Source organism: Rissa tridactyla, chromosome 14 (genome assembly GCF_028500815.1).
Source record: "Rissa tridactyla isolate bRisTri1 chromosome 14, bRisTri1.patW.cur.20221130, whole genome shotgun sequence".
NCBI classification, from domain to species: Eukaryota; Metazoa; Chordata; class Aves; order Charadriiformes; family Laridae; genus Rissa; species Rissa tridactyla.
Window position 1 is genome coordinate 4,392,076 of NC_071479.1, and position 17,925 is coordinate 4,410,000.

At 42.8% G+C, this 17,925-nt stretch overlaps 2 protein-coding genes across 11 annotated transcripts in view; both read right to left on the reverse strand.

The window, feature by feature from the left end:
* The window catches only part of RC3H2 (ring finger and CCCH-type domains 2), a 33,098-nt gene extending 20,460 nt beyond the window's left edge, over positions 1-12,638 (reverse strand). For 9 of the 10 annotated variants that reach the window (XM_054220287.1, XM_054220289.1, XM_054220283.1 and 6 more), the window contains exons 1-5: positions 12,496-12,638; positions 3,966-4,262; positions 2,404-2,521; positions 1,725-1,958; positions 40-215 (exon numbers count right to left, since the gene is read on the reverse strand). In XM_054220287.1, coding sequence (XP_054076262.1) covers positions 40-215; positions 1,725-1,958; positions 2,404-2,521; positions 3,966-4,196 — 759 coding nt within the window. In that variant the 5' untranslated portion in view covers positions 4,197-4,262; positions 12,496-12,638. Of the gene's footprint in view, positions 1-39; positions 216-1,724; positions 1,959-2,403; positions 2,522-3,965; positions 4,263-11,767; positions 12,198-12,495 lie in introns of those variants that run through there. The other variant, XM_054220280.1, reaches the window with a different exon arrangement.
* Positions 12,639-13,313: 675 nt separating this feature from the next.
* Positions 13,314-17,809, reverse strand: ZBTB6 (zinc finger and BTB domain containing 6). Its single transcript, XM_054220453.1, has one exon. It carries the CDS (start codon positions 17,675-17,677, stop codon positions 16,394-16,396), a length of 1,284 nt encoding a protein of 427 aa, XP_054076428.1. The 5' UTR covers positions 17,678-17,809; the 3' UTR covers positions 13,314-16,393.
* Between the last annotated feature and the right edge of the window lie 116 nt (positions 17,810-17,925).

Below are 17,925 nucleotides of genomic sequence, written 5' to 3' on the forward strand. Positions count from 1 at the left end.
CTAGTTTACAGGAACAAACTTCAAACATTGGTATTTTACCTTAAAGCATGATGCTCTATACAGTAGCTGCACAACATGACCAATGCTTGTTTTAGAGGCCTGAGGAAATCTTGGTTCTAGCCTTTGCACAACAAAAAGTACCAGAACTTTTCTTGAGAGTGCAGAGCCATCTTCCAGTGCCAGTAATACAAGTTTCAGTGCCTCCTCTTGCATAGCTTTAACGCACAAAAATAAAAGATAGGAAGTGAAATATTCTGCCAGGAAACAGCCAGGCTATCATATATTAACGCCGTAAGTAGGAGCATCTGAATCACCTTGAATGTAAATTCTTATTACTTTTTATTTGACTAATCATAAGAAAAAAAAAAGCTTTTTAAACATTTTAAGAAATTTGCTAGTTTCGAAGTATTTAGAAGCGCTCTAAGCACAGAAAACTTAAAGAGCTATGACTACTGGTGGTGAAAAGCTGGGCATGAGCCAGCAATGTGCGCTCACGCAGGCCAGAAAGCCCCCTGCAACCTGGGCTGCATCCCCAGCAGTGTGGCCAGCAGGACTCGAGGGGGATTCTGACCTTCCGCTCTACTCTGGGGAGACCCCCTGCAGTGCTGCCTCCAGCTCTGTGGCCTCAGCACAGGAGAGACATGGACCTGTTGGAGTGGGGCCAGAGGAGGCCACAGAGGTGCTCCAAGGGCTGGAGCCCCTCTGCTGTGAGGACAGTCTGAGAGAGGGTTCAGCCTGGAGAAGAGAAGGCTCCAGGGAGAACTTACTGTGGCCTTTCAGTACTTAAAGGGGGCTTATAAGAAAGACAGGGACAAACATTTTATCAGAGCCTGTTGTAATAGGACAAGGGATAATGGTTTTAAACTAAAAGAGGGTAGATTTAGATTGGACATACAGAAGAAATTCTTCAAGATGAGGGTGGTGAAACCCTAGCACAGGCTGCCCAGAGAGGTGGTAGATGCCCCATCCCTGGAAACATTCAAGACCAGGCTGGATGGGGCTCTGAGGAACCTGATCTAGTTGAAGATGTCCCTGCTTACTGCAGGGGGGTTGGACTAGATGACCTTTAAAGGTCCCTTCCAACCCAAACCATTCTATGATTCTATGAAACTGCATAAAATAGATATGGGAACACTACAGGAATGCTATCATCAGTTATTGGAATCAAAAGAGGACTACTTGCAGTTTAAAAAGAGTTTCCTTCTCATTTCTATGCTTGCTTCAGCAGCATTCTTAACTAAGAATTTGCTGTTTCTATCAAAGATATAAACATGCTCATTATAAATTTTAAAATTAAAGTATGCTGCAACTAAAGTTAGGCTCACTGTATTTACAGCTAAAGTGTAAGCAAGAGAGCATTTGCCGTTTCCTATCCAATTCTAATCACAGGCAGCAGTACATTCAGCCTGTGTTACAGTTACACTGCATTACAAACTGTGCAGAAAGCATGCTTATTTACTCTACTTTGACAGGATTTTTTAAATACTTCTCACAATTTTGAAGAACAGTTAATAAGGCGGGGGGGAACCCTCAAAACTTTAAAACAGCAGATTTTACTAACTTGTCTATTTTTTTTCCCCTTCTCCTTTCTTTGTGGCAAAAAGTTGAAAAACAGAAGTAATTACATCTTCAACTGAACAGAAGAAACTTCCAAATAATTTTCTGTTAAGGAATGGTACAGCTACATAAAGGTACAGCTGTTGCAGATTCTACAGGTACCTTACCTGGTCCTAGAAACTGGCATCCTCGTGCCCTGACAGCAGCCCAAAGATTGGCAGAAAGCTGCTGAGGATTCTGGTGCTGCAAGATCAGTTCTGTAACGGTTCTCTCTCCCAGTGATCGAGCTGCCCTCATAGCTCTAACCCGACCCTCTTCCTCTACCAGCTGACAATTCACCAGTGTCACAAGTTTCCTTTGCATTGGACGGCTCAGTGCACTCTGATTCAAGCTTGCAACACCTTCAAAGAAAGAGAGAAAAGGCAAACTAATTGCTTCTAATCAGGCAAATTTTTCTGAATAAGACAAACAAAATGTTTACTAGTATGTGTCTTTCTCCAGGACTTGGATGCTAGTCACGGGTATCTTCCCTTCTCTTAGGCAATTCTGTGTAATTCATTATCAAAAAGAATTTTAATTAAAGTCTTAAGTTGACATCAAGCCCATCCTTTGAGGAAAGTTCAGCTTTAGTACAAAGTTAGCCTAGCCCCTTAAACAAAAAAAAAAAGTAAACCTAAAATAAAAAGATATTAAGTGTCACAGGTGTGAATAAGCTTTTAAAGACATAAGAGAGAATCTCTTACAAAAATGAGAGGATTATCCCATTGACATCTAAAATCAGTGCTGAAAACACAATGCTGTTAAAAGTAAGCGATATCAAAATTCCATTGTTCAGTAGAGACTTACCTTTTCCTCCACTTAATGGCTTTAAGTAGAGTGCCAAATCCTCAACACATTTCTTTGCTACTTCATAATGTTTGTTCTCTCCTACATTACTCAACTTCACTGTCTGATGATCAGGTACCTAAGAAAATGCAAGGGGGAGGAGGGGGGGGAAGAATTACATATGCCCAGCTGACCTATCTGATATGCCTATGACGGTACCAACACCGCTACCATTAAGGACATAACGTTGCAGATGTACACTGCTTTTTAGAGAAGTGAAAGACAGCACACACCCAAGGTAAGTAAAATGTAATAAGCAATACAAAAAGGACTCAAGATGAGGTCAGGGTGATGAAAGGTTATTTTTGTTAGCACTCAACACATTAAGAACAAAAGTAGGATTGAAAACAACAGCCAAGGTCTAATGAGAAGGTACTTAAAAGATGAATGAAGAACACACGATTTGAGGGGATGATCAGTGTACAAGATCAGCATGATTTACTACAGAGAGACAAGGGAAGTTATAAGACAAAATTAACTGGCAAGAAAATAATAGGAAAAAATCAAAAGCGAAGTTAAAAAAAATTTAAGCATAATTTGGGCATGCTGAAATCTTCAAAGAGAAGAACTAGCAAACTTAACTTGGTGGAAAAAAAACTCAAAGTAGAGTAACAAGGTCAGACAATGAAAATAGAGGGAGTGTTAGCCAAAATACATTAAATTGTTTGAAAGACATTGCAAGTCAGGAGACCAGGAAAATGAATGTTGCAAGATCAAGGTAGTGATCTGACACAAACTTAGAAATAACAAAAAATGAAAGGAACATATGAACTTGAGAAACAAAACCACTTTGACATTGATAGCATTATTGCCAATAGCTGTGTCAAGGCATGTGATAAGACATTAAAAAGCAAAGGAAAAAGCATCTTCTTACTGCATCACCCAGCTGTTACAGCGAGTAACATGAAAAAGCATATGAATCAGCAGAAGGTGAACAGACTTATTTAGTCTCCATGAAGTGCGGTACTGATTATATAATCGCTGTTTTGCCACTGCTACGAGACAGCACCGGGAACATTCCTGGCCTGATTAGCCAGTGTCTGAAAACGCAACTGAAAAGCCATCATCATGCATATTTAAAAAAAAAAATAAAAGTTATACACACACACTTCTGAAACTTGGTTAAACAGCTAGCTACTTTCGAACATGTGACATGTAGAAATGAGATTCCTTGCGAGAATAAGACAAATGAGTGCAATCTGCAGGTTCACTTTTCTAATGACAATTGTGACAGATAATTGTCTGTTTCCTAATTAATATTTTTTTCTCCAGTCACAGTTCAAGAGCCTTTTTAAACCAGAATTCAGCTTTCAATTAGAATGCTTTCGTTTTATGAGAAGAGGTTGGTCCTGAAAATGGTGTGGTTGCTTTTAGAGTATATATGAACTTCTAAATATTACAAAGTTAAAGTCTTACCATTTTTTTTTTGGACTAAAACAAGGGGAAAAAGATCAGCATATTGCAACTGGCATGTAAATGGTAATAACATGAAGTGGCAAAACAAAAAGCTGCTTAAATCATACCTGGGCTCCAACTAACTGGAGGAGTGCAAAGTTTACAGGAAGCACATCGATGTCTGTATTGATGGCAGTCTGGTCGAAAGGACATGCCTTGCGATGAAGCTTGTTCAGGCAGGTCTTACAGACAGTGTGAGAGCAACCTAAGCTGATGGGTTTGTGCACATTCTCATCAAACTCGTTGTAGCAGATTGGGCAGGACAGAAATTCTGTCCACTGAGCTGCCTGCACAGGCATTGTGGAAGCTGGACACTTGTTTAGCAGGCTAGCAGACCATTATTTCACTGTACTATGTTTTGGCAGCTGTAAGTGAATAACAGAATATTTAAAACATGTTTTCTGGTAATTTAGAATGATTTTTAATTAAAAAAACAAACATCAAACCGCCATTTAAATATTTTACAGAATCAAAACCAAATTCTTACGTTGAAGTACTCCAAAAACCCAACTTTGTGTTAGTTTAATAATTGTACCAAAAAAGGCTCATGAACTGAATTAATGCAGTCTACCATAAATTGTAGTCGAACCTATTCACAATAAATGCCATTAAAATTCTTCTCACAGGATTAAATACACCTTTAGCATAGGAAGAGGAAGACATTTATTGGCACAGAAAGCATAAAGGCATGAATCACAGTAACCATCTCTCACACTATCTCATCTAACCTCAAGTTTTCAAAACCCTGAAAATGCTTCCTGGTTGTAGAATGGGCATTCTAGAGAAGACACAGAAATTTTTATTTTTGGCCCAGGGGAGTTAAAATGTTATTTCCATTTGCCGTGAAGTAGAACAATGCCTTCCTTCTACAGATCTTATTCAGCCACTGAACTAAACACAGCTTTGCTTTTTTTTAAAAAAAACCCAAACAAACAACCAGACACATTTTCTTTTTCTGTGAAAGACAAATCCATTAACAAATCAATTAACAAAAGTTAAGAATCATAAGAAAACACTAAAAGAATGAGACATTAGTTTCTAGTATTATGATTCTCTCGAGTTACTTCCTCCTTTTCTCCCAAGGACCTATCGGAGCCCTCAGGGACAGAGATCGCCGTATTGAATTTTGCTTTTCACACCTCTGCCTGACACAACAACGCAACTCCACTTCCATGAACTCCCAGTGAGAAACTCTCTGATGAGTTGAAAACCCACATATTTAGAACAAAACTTACGATAAGGCAAGCAATAACTTCAGTTGGCTTGCTATTAAGTCTTTTCTCTTGAAACATCTCACTCTGTGCAGTAGTACCATGCAAATCATTTACATAAATGTATTGCAAAGAAAACATGGGTTTATAGAAATTGTTGTGAAAGACATCCCGTCTTATATAATGCATGTTCTCGAAAAAGGTAACAGGCCTAAGAAGTCCACCAAAACTGTTTACATTCAAGCTTTCGTCATGAAGAATTAAATCCACAGCTTCCCCTCGGCGCGGAGCAGCCCCACCCTCTTGCAATGTGCAATGGTGGTGACTTTCTGGCAACCTCGAGACCAGTTAGTTCACTTCAAGGCTAGGAACAAGCTTCTCCTAGCAGCTTGTTAGAAATGCACATACACAACTGTTTTAATTACATGTTTAACGTTCTTTTTTCTTTTTTTTTTTTCCCCTCCAATGATGGGAATAAATGGTAATTGTTTTGAGGAAGCCGAAGCTGAGATCGCCCCTCCACTTTGAATTTGGTAACTCTTTACTGCAATTCCATTGTTGGCTGTGCTACAGTTTAATTAATGCTGAAGTATCGGACCATTGAAATAATTACTAGAACACCAAACAGACTATCGGTGATGTATTTTATGTTAATTATGACCATCTGTTTAGACATTCTATTTAGTACTATGAACATTCAGTGCCCTTTAAGTAACAGGATACTTGTACAAGATGTCCTTATCTCAGTGAGCTTTTCAATATTATGCAGCGATTTTTCCCCCAAATGAATTCCCATAGCAAGTGTAAAACACAACAAACTGAAAGCTGAACCTGTCCCTTCAAAACCAAACTGCTGAGGTAACACTTTCGACATAAGCCAGAATATTCACATGCATTGGACAAAACAGATTCTCATACAACTTCTAGGAAAGCACAATCAAAGCTCTTGCAGGGATGAAAAAAATTGCAGTCCTCTAATCTGCTATTGCTATGTACACCTTTTAACCAAGGAAATTCAAAAGGAAAACAAATAACAGCAAAACCAAACAATGAGCCAACACGCCTAGAAAGATTTTTAACGCCACTATAAAGAATCCCACCATTTCCTTAGCACATCTACTTCAGCTTTCCTACCAGAACAGCATGACAAGAGAAGCGCGGAATTGTAAAGCCTTACAGTAAACACTCCCCTTAAAGCTTTTCGCCAGCATTACAAGAAATGTCAAAATACTAACACCAACACTACTGCTGATGGTGGTTTTTCACTTGTCTGACTGCCTGACACAGGTAAGAGCCCAAACAAGAGGACTCTGGGAATGTGCTACTGTCATAGCTCACACAGGGAAAAGTTTAAGAGGCTCGTACACACACAGCTCAATTGCTAAAACATTGTTGGTCACTGTCAGTCTCCTAATAAACAGGCTCTATTTCCACACTGCTCATTAATTACCTCAAATGCAGGAACCTGCTCTGAGACAGCACCCACATTCAGTTTCTACAGATACTTCAGAGACTTGCAAGGATCAGCCACCTCTCTATTTACAAGCTTTTAAAATACAGTAGTTTGTTTTCCCGACCAGCATAGAAATGAAACACAACAGATTCTTAAAGCGTGCATCACCGATTTTTAAAGATCTATCTCTGTGTGTTTAATTATCATAAATGACAGATTCTACTGAGCATGTGTTGACCTTCAGATTTCTTGACAGGAAAAATAATCTAATTAAATCAGCAGAGAGCTGGGGAAAGCTCTCAACTCCTAAAACTTCAGGCAGCCATACAGAGGAAGTCTCCATACTCTATTAAGCATGCCAGCTACCCTGCCATTCTTGCACTCCAGTGTGTTCAGAAAACAATCTCACATCTCCTAATTATCATGTCAACTTCTACAAAAAGCATAAGGCAAATGTTTAATAGATTCTTGCTCCTTGTCAGAAACAATGTATTTCAGGGATGTCCTCTTGAAGAACAAATTGCTCCAGTGCTCTACACCGAGCAAACACAAGGAGAGCGTAATAAAGAAGGCCAACTACAAGTCAGCTTGGGTTTGTTTTTAATGGGCAGTATACTCGGCTAGTGCAATTACCCTCGCTCTGTTCCTTCCGGCAGACACGTTATCTGTCTCTAAACATACATGCGGCTTCTCTTCCCTGTCAAAGTAGAAGCACCCTGCAAAAAAAATCCCAAAGCAATGGCCGATACAGAAACTGGCCAAACATACCAGGTAAACAGTTTGAAAAGACATGGTAGTCCTTACTTAAAAAAATGTTTACATAGTACCATTACAATAAATTTTATAGTAATACTATTAGAAGCAATAGTTCAGATGACAAACTGAAAAACACATAAACCTAAATTCAGAAATTACATAATAAATAAAAACTATTACAGTTGAGTAACTTGCTGTTTCTAACACAGCAACATTTTCCCACTGCGGTACTGGTTGCAATGGAGTGGAGTAACAACGATAAATGATTGATTTTCTCATGATAATTTTAGACCTGGATATTTGATGAAATTGGAAGATTGGGTGGAAGAGGAGAAAGGTGAAGCCCCATGATCTTCCTCAAACAGCTGTACCATCTACAAATGATGGAAGTTGTAAGATTTACATGTTCTTATTTTACATTAACTTTTAGCTACCTAATCCCATGACACTCTCTATAACTAATCCAAGTCATTGTACTTAACTCTGCAACCTTTGGACATGGTAACTATTATTTAATCCTGATTTCCTAAAGAAACCAAGCTTAGGTGATCATGCTGTTTTATTAGTATATTCCTCTCCCACATAAACCTCAGGACACCTGGACCAATTTTGAGCAAACCTGATAGAGATGCCTCATGCCTGAAATACATATACATTCCATGAAAATTGCTATCTGGAAAAATTTCCAAATTCACACGTTTCTCAGGAAAGGCTACAGCACCAGGCTCTGCAGTTTATCCGTCTGTTCTGCCTACTCTTCTGTTCTATCAGTATCTACCAATCAACCAAAACCCAGTCAAAAATTAGCACATTTTTGTCAGATATAATAAAGGGCTATTTTGAAGGCAGGGACATGACACAAATCTGCAGGAATTCCAACAAACCTTTAAAGACAGAGGGCTTGATCTAGGAAGAGCAATGTTGAACATCTGGCGCTTGGCCTCCTGAGTTCAGTATCGGTACTCATTAAGCAAGGCAAGGAGAGGTTTCAGAACCCCATGACACGATACTGAGCCAGCATATTGAGCTGAACATTGCCTGTACTAGCTAATTAGAAATTCTGATGGCAATGCTTTACCTTAAAGTCTACCTTTATCCAAGGCTTAGAGACTTCATACCAGAAGTTAACGACCTCAGTAGTTCAACAACTTGACACAAAAATAGAGAAAGGGAGTTCTTTAGTTAGTGGTGCTGGCGTTGCCTTTCATTTTAATTTACTGGCCAGATTTCCCACCTTCACTAAGAGATACAAACTCAAGTACTTTTAAATAGTATTAACCCATGTTTCCATTTTACAAAGAAGCATCCAAACACATACGTATAGAGATGGGGCAATTTCAGTCCCTCCCCTTGAAGCTATTCCTCACACATAAAAGGACTGAATATTCATCAAAAGACAACCGTGGCCTAGTCTTCAGCTGCCCGAGCAGACAACTTGGATTTTACTTCATTTTTAGAGATCATTTGTGCATTTTTACTAATCAGTCATTGGATTAAATCTAAGTATGCTTCTTTGAGCAAGGAACAAAAATTCAGTGCCTCTTCCCCAGCTACATGCCCCAGTTCCTAGATAGCATGGCGAGTGTGGGTCTCAGCCTCAGAAAACTTCCTCTCTTCAAAGCCAAACAGGTTGAACAGGAGGCAGGCAATGATCCCCTTCAGGGCCGCACATTGCTTGGAGTTAGGGCATTTACCAAAATGTGAGCTATGCGAGTTTCACCCCTTTTCAAGGTAACAGTTGAAGGCTTGAACTCAGCTCCCCCACAGCTAGGCAAATGCCTAGAAAAAAGCAGAGAAGCAGCAGTACCGCCAGCAGCCTTGTTTCTGAGCAGAAGAGGCGGCCTCGCAGCTCCACATTAGGTCTGCTCTGCTCAGGCCGATTCCATCAGCTCCCTCGCAGGATACGCGCGAAGGAGAGTTTCATAATGTGACACGGAGCAGTTCTGTCAGTGCTGAACAAAGGAAAGTCTTCTCTACAGATGAGGGAAAATCTTGAAAAACTTGTGGGATTATATGGCATTTTCACAAATTAAGCTAGTGCAATTACAATCCCACTGTGGATTTAAGCCAAAATCTTAGAATTTGGTTGATTTTTAATCACTAAATTAAAGAGTCCTTGATATTGACCACATAGATCTTTTTTGAAGTGATCTCCATTATAATCTTCCGTTTATGCAGATGAGTAATTTGTTTGCACTACAAGGAGGTACCTTTTTCAAGCCTTCCTTTCTAAGTTACATAGTTCTGAAAGCATCCTGACTGGGTCAAAAAACTTAGTGTCCACATAATCAAATTATCAGTATTAAATTATTCTCTGAAAGGGCTAGAATCTTTTATTAATTTCTTTTCAACAGCCATCATCTACAGATATAAAAAACTAGCTTCATTAAGGCTTAGAAAAGGGCCATCCCCGTAATAGCTTTGCATCATTCAGCTTTGATGGCTTGAAATCAAAATAAATCCTCTTTACTGAGCGGACTTGCTTATTTCTACATTCTATAATATCTGTCACATGTAAATCTCTTTATATCACGTGCAAATTCTATATATAAAGTGGAGTCTTTAATGACTATTAAAGAGAGTATTTCAATGCCATTTTTTCGCTGAATGTTAATGCTATTGGGAATATCTACAGCCCAATTTAAACTCCAGAAAGTTATCATCAAGAGAAAACGTGCTGACACACTAGAATATATCTCTTTATCCAGACCACGTTTCACCCAAACACCCATGGGATGCTTCACGTGCTACCTTCTTAAAAAATTAAAGCTTACACACCCTCTCCTTCCCTAAAACATGTGGCTGAAGAATAATTCTCTATCAACAGTGGTACAATTCACTGATACAAATCTAAGTTCACAGTTGCTCAGTGACTGCCAAAGTTCATTCAATTCAGAGGTAAATCCCCCCCCAGTCAGCACCAGCATCAGTGTATCCTCAACAGTTCACACCCGCTTGTCCCTGTTCGGGTGCTTCTCGCAGATATCCTCTCACTAGATTTGAAAAGTTTCCTATGTACTTATGTAATGCCACTGTGGGGCTTTTTTTTCCTGTTTCATAGGTGTCACTGAAAGGAGAGTTTGTCCTTGCCACAAGTTTGATATGAATTCAGCTCCTGTAACAGTATTGACTTTTCAGGACTAACTGAAGGGAAAATAAACGAAAGATTTTCTTTGCCACCAAAATCAGTTGAACTTACACTGAATGCAGAGAAAGGGAATCTACTTCCAAGCAGATCTATTTTGACACAATTACTTCAAGAAGAGAGACACCAAGAATTCCTTGCTCTCCATTAATATTTGCAGAGAATAAGAACCCTCATGTATGGCTTAGGTCCCCATGCTTTTTTTTTTTTTAAATGAAGACCCATGCTTAAACTATACATTTCACAAAAGAGAAATTCCGTATACTAACATTTTCCCAATAGTTTTAATGAAATACTAATTCCATTCTGAGACATCAGCAAGAAAACAGAGGGTCCCATAGGAGTCAGAAAGCCCTTTTAAAGTTTGTACAGAATAGCTTACTATGCCCACAGAGTTTTTCCCTTCTGTTAGGACTGTCAAGTCAGTAAGGAGAGACCACTTCTATTCATCCCGTTAAGGGGTAGACAAAATCTTACCAAACAAAATGTAACGTATAGCTAACAAAACAAATGCTACTAGCTATTACCCTCTGGATACTGTAAATATTCTATCTATTGTAAATCAACAAAGCCTTAAATAAGAGATCAATACTCAAGACTAGGACTTAACAGTGTCAAGCACTGACACTGAAATTGTTGGAATTTAATATTTTTGAGAGAAATGGCCATGACCTCAAACAAGACAGGAACACAAGTTAATAAGAAACCTTTTCTTGTGGAAAGCTTTGCTTACATTGCAGAAACAAGAAAAAGTTCATTAAAAAGGCATGCAGGTCTTGGGAAAGTGATTAATTACAAAAATTAAGAATTTAGTGTTTCATGAAATAATACTTATACTAGCAACACAAGCCTTAATTTCTAGAATTTTCACAGATGTTTAACACAGACCAAAGGTCAAAGAACAGTATTTCGATTCAAAGATTTACAATTGTACTTGTAGGGTCTCATTTAAAATAAGATCTTTTCTGCTACAGTTACAAATTTAGATCCATGTAATGTGAAGGGCTCTTTTTAATTTTTGTTTCAACATTAAGATATAATGAGCATGAAAGAACGATCAGGAGTAGCTGCAGGAATTACAATTAAACCCAAGCAAAATCCTAAGTTTGCACTTAAACAGCCCTACATCAGAAATTTTCCTGGTCGTCAGCCCAAATTTTGTCATTATTTTCTCTCACTAAAGACGCGTGCCATTCCACTTCGAACCCTGATGGTAATTGAATACTCATCCCTCTCCAGTCACACTGCTGCCCTTTCCCGGGCGCTGTGCTGACTTCTATGCTTAACTTAAAATCCCCAGCGCACCTCAAGGATCAGCAGAGCCAAGACACGCTTTTCCTGCGCAGTTGTTTTGTTTTTTTTGTTTAAGCCACTTCAAACGTGACACGAAGGGTGCAGTCCTACGGCCTGTTTTCCACCATGGCTGCTCTCCACCATCACCCTAAAGTAGAGCTCCACAGAGCGGGAACGCTCGGGATACCGGGGCGATTCCCCTCCGCAATGGGGGACGCCGCACACCGGTCTGCCGAGGCGGCCCGAGGGGGCTGCCGCCGAGGTGACCGGCGGCCTCACCGCCTCACGGTCGCCGCTGCCAGCGCAGGGAGCACGGCGCGGCCCCGGCGGGGCTCCCGGCAGCCTCGCCCCCCTCCACCAGGCCGCTGTCAGCCCTGCCCGGCCCCGGCTCTCGCCGTCATTTCGGAGCCGCCACCAAATGGCTGCCCCGCGTCCCCCGGCTGGGCCCAGCGGCCTAGCGGCGGCGGGGGGAGCCGGCAGCCCCCTCCCCCGCGCCGCAGCGGTGGCCGGTTGCCGGCGGGGCGGGGGCGCCGACAGGCCGCGCTGGGCGGGCGAGGCCCGGCCCCGCTCCCCGCCCGGATTCCACAGCGCCGGGACCCCGCAGGGCACCGGGAGGCGGCGAAGGGAGGGGGGGGGAGGAGGGGGGGGAGGCGGGTGGGGAGGCGGGCGGGGCCCCGCCAGGTCGCCGCGTCGTCGTCCCCCCCCCGGCGCCGGCCGCCCCCCGCCCAGCCCGCTCCTACCTGCGAGGCGCGGGCGGCGGGGCCGGGAGCAGGCGGCGGCCCCGGCCTCTCACACGCCATGGGGCGGGCAGCGCGGCGCGGCCCGGCGGAGGCAGCGGCGGGGGCCTCGGCGGCGCCTCCTCATCGCGCTGACAGCCGGGAGCGCCGCCCCGCCCCCTCTCGCGAGACCCGCCCGCCGCCGCGCGAGAGCCCAACGGCCGCGCCGCCGCCGCCCCGCACGTGACTACCGCGGGGCATGGCGGGAGCCGGCTGGGTGGGACGTGCCCCGGCGCAGCCATAGAGACGGGCGTGGCAGAACGGCGGACGCCGCCGCCAGCGCCCCCTAGCGGCACGATCGGCCTCGCCGGCGCCTCGGCGGCTGCTCGACGGGCGGCGCCCTGTCTTCAGTGTCAGCGTCGAGTATTTATTTTCCTTTTCAAATTTTAATTAATAACTTTATTATTATTAGCGCTCGGAGGATGAGGGGATTGGAGGCCGTCACAGCGCTTGTCCCGCTGCCGCTAGCCGCGGCCTAGCGGGGCGGTGAGAGGCGAAGGCGCCGCACAGGCCGCGGGCCCGGCCCGGCCGCCTCAGAGCCGTGGCGGGAGCGCCGGGGTTGCTGCTTTACCACAGGGCACCCCAGAGAAAAGCCCGGGAGCTGCACCTCAGTCTCTTGTTCGCTCACAAAGATCAAACCGTTTGTTTTACTCAAGGCCGAGGCCATGTAGAGTTGTGATTTCTGAGGAGAAAGCATTCATCTGACAAGTAGGCGCTGCTGATAGACCCTTCTGAACGACAGAAAATGCGTGTTGCTGAATGACTGTCACTTCAACACCGTATTTTGTTTACAACATCTTGTTTACTCATCATAGCAAGCCAAAATACTAAGGTATGCACAGAATTACTAAACTGTGATTAGAAGAAAGCGTATGTATTTCTGAAACATCTTGTTGGCATTTCATTTATTGTGTTATGACAGGACAAGTGCTCACATGTATGGACAGGGGAGAGGAAACACCGTTAATGGGGAAATGGCCACAAAATCAGTTTTTGTTCACAAAGCTTACCAAGACACCCTAGCCACTGAACAGAATATGCTGTTGGCCCCTCACACAACACAGCTCCCTCTCATGTTTACATGCATTACAACAGCAAACCAAAATAACTTGCAGTCCTGCTCCCACAAAGATGCACTTCAAAAGATCAGCCTGTTTCCCCTTTGATACGCAGGGAAATGTCCCTGCATACACCTATAAAAAACAGTCAAACAATAAACTGAGGAATGATCTCTTGAAGTGTTATCAATGATAAAATCATACACATGCCAAAAATGCATATTAACTGAACAAATTTAAGCACAGTCGAACCAAATCTGTCCCATAAATGCACAATACATTTATTTACTGAAATACAGTAATAGCCCAATGTAAAAAGGATGGGGGGAGGGAAACTTTTTCCTTGTTTTATGACCTCTTTCAAGGATGGAGTTTAAGTAACTAAGTCAGTCTGTAGACACAAATAAAAAGCTACATACAAACCTGTACATATACCCAAGTTAACATCTGTAACATCTGTATATACAGTAAGGGCAACTGCAGGTATTAGCAGGCTTTTGAAAATCAGACCCTTCATTTTTATGCAATGAGAACTCAATGGTATTCTGTGAAAAACAAAGCAAACAATACTAATCACAAGGTCAAAAAGGCTGTAAACAGTGACAGACTAATGAACACAAACAGAAGACAATGCTATAAAATGCAATTTTTTTTGCAAAACGTCAGGTGGTTGCACCATACATGACTCAACAAACCTTTTAACTATAGTAATTGTCATGACAATTACTATAGTTAAAAATCAACAAAATAAAGCAAATGATCCACTTACAATATGAAGTAATAGCAGAGATTGTGAAAGTTTGGGCTTTATGCTTAAAATACTGGATAAACCAGCTGATTTTAGTTCACAGTTTCACTAGCTACTGACTCGGGGGCTGTCATTTCTGTCCTCATTCACAGGGACGCCTGCACAGATTTGGCACGCACACCTTTCCAGTGATTGAATGCAATGGGGTTCTTCACAAGTCAACTGTTTGTGCACAGTCAGGCATTTTTGTGAGGTTTTGGAAGAATACGGCCCTAGTGGTGTGCTCAGCTTTCGAACACACTATTTGCCTATTCAGACTAGAGGGGTTTTGAGGAAGACATATACTGCCTACCACAACAGGGCCCAATATAAACTGAGGCCTGCAAATATTGCTGCAATCCAACTAATATGTACTTTAAGCGTTAATAATATTAGATGAAGAGCTTAAAAAAACCCTGATGAAACAAGCTTTTAAAAACTCTTCAACTGAAATTCCAACAGATGAAGACAGCAGTAAAGCTGGCGCAGCTGACCATGCCTATAACAGATAATAACAGGAAACTGCACGGTAGATACCATTCACGCCTAACCCCTCGCGTAGCTGATAAATAAAACCCCAAGCAATGGCTGGCACACTCACAGGCACAGGGAAGGAAAATAAGTGAAACCTGTTAACTGACATTAAAAAATATTGTATTTTAAAAACAGCCAGGTTATGGAGCACACGGGCCAGACTTCTGGACTCAGAGCAAGAACTTCACAACAGCACTTCTGAAACTTAAAGGAAAGTGTACCTCATGATACAGACAAGATTAAGAACTACTGCATTTTGCTAATTGGAGAGAATCTAATGTAAGTACCATTATCTCATAATAACAACTGAATAGACTCTTTATTCATATCACATTAAGTGGAAGAAACATATACCAGTCAAAGATAGGTACGGGATAAATATTCTGCATTACAGGGCTCTCGATGCTTGTGATGAAACTGAAATGACCTTTGACAAAGTACAAACACACCTATCCAAACACACAGTTACTGTTTTACTGTATCACAGAATTAGAGCATGTGAAGACCTCTATGTCTAAGCCGTTCCTAATAAGATATAAAGGTTTGTTTTTCAAAATTAACGTAGACACTGCTACTACGTAACAGCACACAGCTTAATTTTTCACATTAGCGTACAAGTCTAAGATTTGTAAAAAATGAAGGCAAATGTTACAACTCAACAAACAGGACTAACAATCAGAATTAGTCAAATACAGGTGCAAAACACTGGCATGACAGAAAAAAAAAAACAAACAGAAAAAAGTTTAGAAAAATTCAGAACTCATTCATAAAACTGAACACAAGTTCTCCTGATGAGACTGTCCAGTTAAAAATGAACTGCAAGGCAATGCTGTTGAAAATACTGTTTTTTTCTTTCTCTTTTACCAATTCTCTATTTGCAAAAGGCAATTTGAAAGCTTCCTTGATTATTTTTTGTTTGTTGTGTGTTCTTTCTTAAATATCATAGACTTCAGTATGAAAACATGCCTCTTTCTGTTGAAAGATCTAACAAAGTTTGGGCAAATAAGGAGCTGATTTCACCATAAATGATACCTGAACTGGGTGGGAATGACTGACTTGCAGAATAAATACAGACATCCCCTTTCCTTAGCTTTTATACATCAGGAACATCATGGCTCTGGCTTCATCTTATTGCAATATCAATGATACTTTGAAAATTGTCAGTGCCTGCCCTTGGAACGGGGGAGTGCAAAACATAATTGGGGGGGGGTGGAAATCAGAATGCATCCAGGATAATAGAAGAGAAGCGTGAAATTGTTTCCCATATTTTGCAGTTTACTTTCAACTAGTAAACACCTTTTTCACACTTGCAACAATAGGAGCCTAAATGCAGCAGGCAAGTTTGCTGCTCGCAAGACCTGTCTTTGATCACCAGTCACATATTTGTGCTTCTCTCCATTACGTGGGGATCTGTATCTAGAATTTCATCTAGAATTTCACTAGGCAGCTGTTTGTGGAGCCTGGCTCCACAACCACCCATCTGTTAATCATAGTCTATTTTAACTTTCGTAATAGTGTTCAGGTTTGGCTTTTCGCTGCTACTCCTTCCATGAACAGAAGTTAAGTGCTTTTTAAGAGCAGACTTGTGTTTAAAGTCCATGTCGCAACAATGACATTTGTAGGGCCTGTCGCCGCTGTGTATATTCAGGTGATCCTGGAGCGTGCTTTTGGCAGTGAAGGTCTTCAAGCACACCATGCACTGGAAGGGGCGGATGCCCATGTGCCCCCGGATGTGTCTGTTGAGATTCTTTTTTTGCGTAAATGTTTTGCCACACTGCAAACACAAGAACAGCTTGTGCATTTTCAGATGTCTGAGATAGTTCTCAAGATGCAGAAATCCCCTCGGACACTTCGGACACTGGTGCCGCCATGAATTGCCAGAATCGTCCAGACTCTGGAACCCATTCATCAGACTAGAAGTTCCTTCTGTATTGTCACTGACAAAAGCCTGAAAGTGATTTCCCGACATTTCTGTATTTCTGCTTTCAACTGTAGAATTTATCAAGGAGTGCTGGGTTTCCGGAAAATACAAGTTTGTTTTAGAGGATGTGCAAGGCTGAGGAAAATGATCATTTTCTACGTTTGCTACGCTCATAGAATCCATTCTGAAGATACAGATTTCATCGTCCTTATATCCAATTTCAACCGTTGATATTTCTGGGGTTTTTGTGTCCTTTCTTTCCGAGATCAAGCTCTGCACCGCGGGCCGGGAAATGTCCCCCTTCTCCTGTTTCACAGGGTATTCCACGTTCACTGGGCTGTCTTCAGCAATCTCAATTATTTCACAATCTTTATCTAAAATGTCATCCCCGTTTCTCAGTTCAGCATCTGAGGAATGACATCTTTCTGTCACCTGCTCGCTGTTCTCCATGGAAGCGTCGATTTCCAAGTATTTCGACAAAGCCTCCGTACACTTTTCCACGATGTGAACCATCTGGAGGTAACTGGCGGCAGTGAGGTATTTCAGCAGCTCCTTCTTTTTGACTTCCAGCGCGCCGGTGTAACAGGAGAGCAGCAGCTTTCTGCCCACCTCGGCGCTCTGCAGGATGGTGATCCGCACCTGCCGGGACTGGTTGAGCAGGAACTGGTCCCTCATGAAGGTGGAGCAGGCGGCGAAGATCACCTTGTGCCCCTGGAACTCCGTGTCGTTGATGTAGATGGAGACGTCGCAGAAGAGGTTCTGCTGCCGCAGGAGGTTCATCTTCTGCAGGACGGCATCACCCTGCTGCTCGAACTGGAAGTGCAGCACCTCCGAGTCCGCCGCCATGGCTCCGCTCCCGCGGGGGAGGCGCCGGCACCGCCGGGGAGAGTCACGCCCAGCCCGGGCCACCCCCGCCGGCAGGGCCCAGCCGCGGCCTCGCTCCCCGCCCCAGCGGCTGAAGGGCCCCGCCGAGCCGCCCCCCCCCCTCTCCCTCCCTCGGCCCCACTCACCGGCCGCGGCCCGGCCGGTCCCCGCAGCCGGTGCGCACTCCGCCGCCGGTACCGCAACGCCCCGGAAGCGCTTCCCCCCGCCCG

Coding starts and splice junctions, on each gene's coding strand:
- ZBTB6 (XM_054220453.1), bottom strand. CDS start 17,677: ATGGCGGCGGACTCGGAGGTGCTGCACTTCCAGTTCGAGCAGCAGGGT.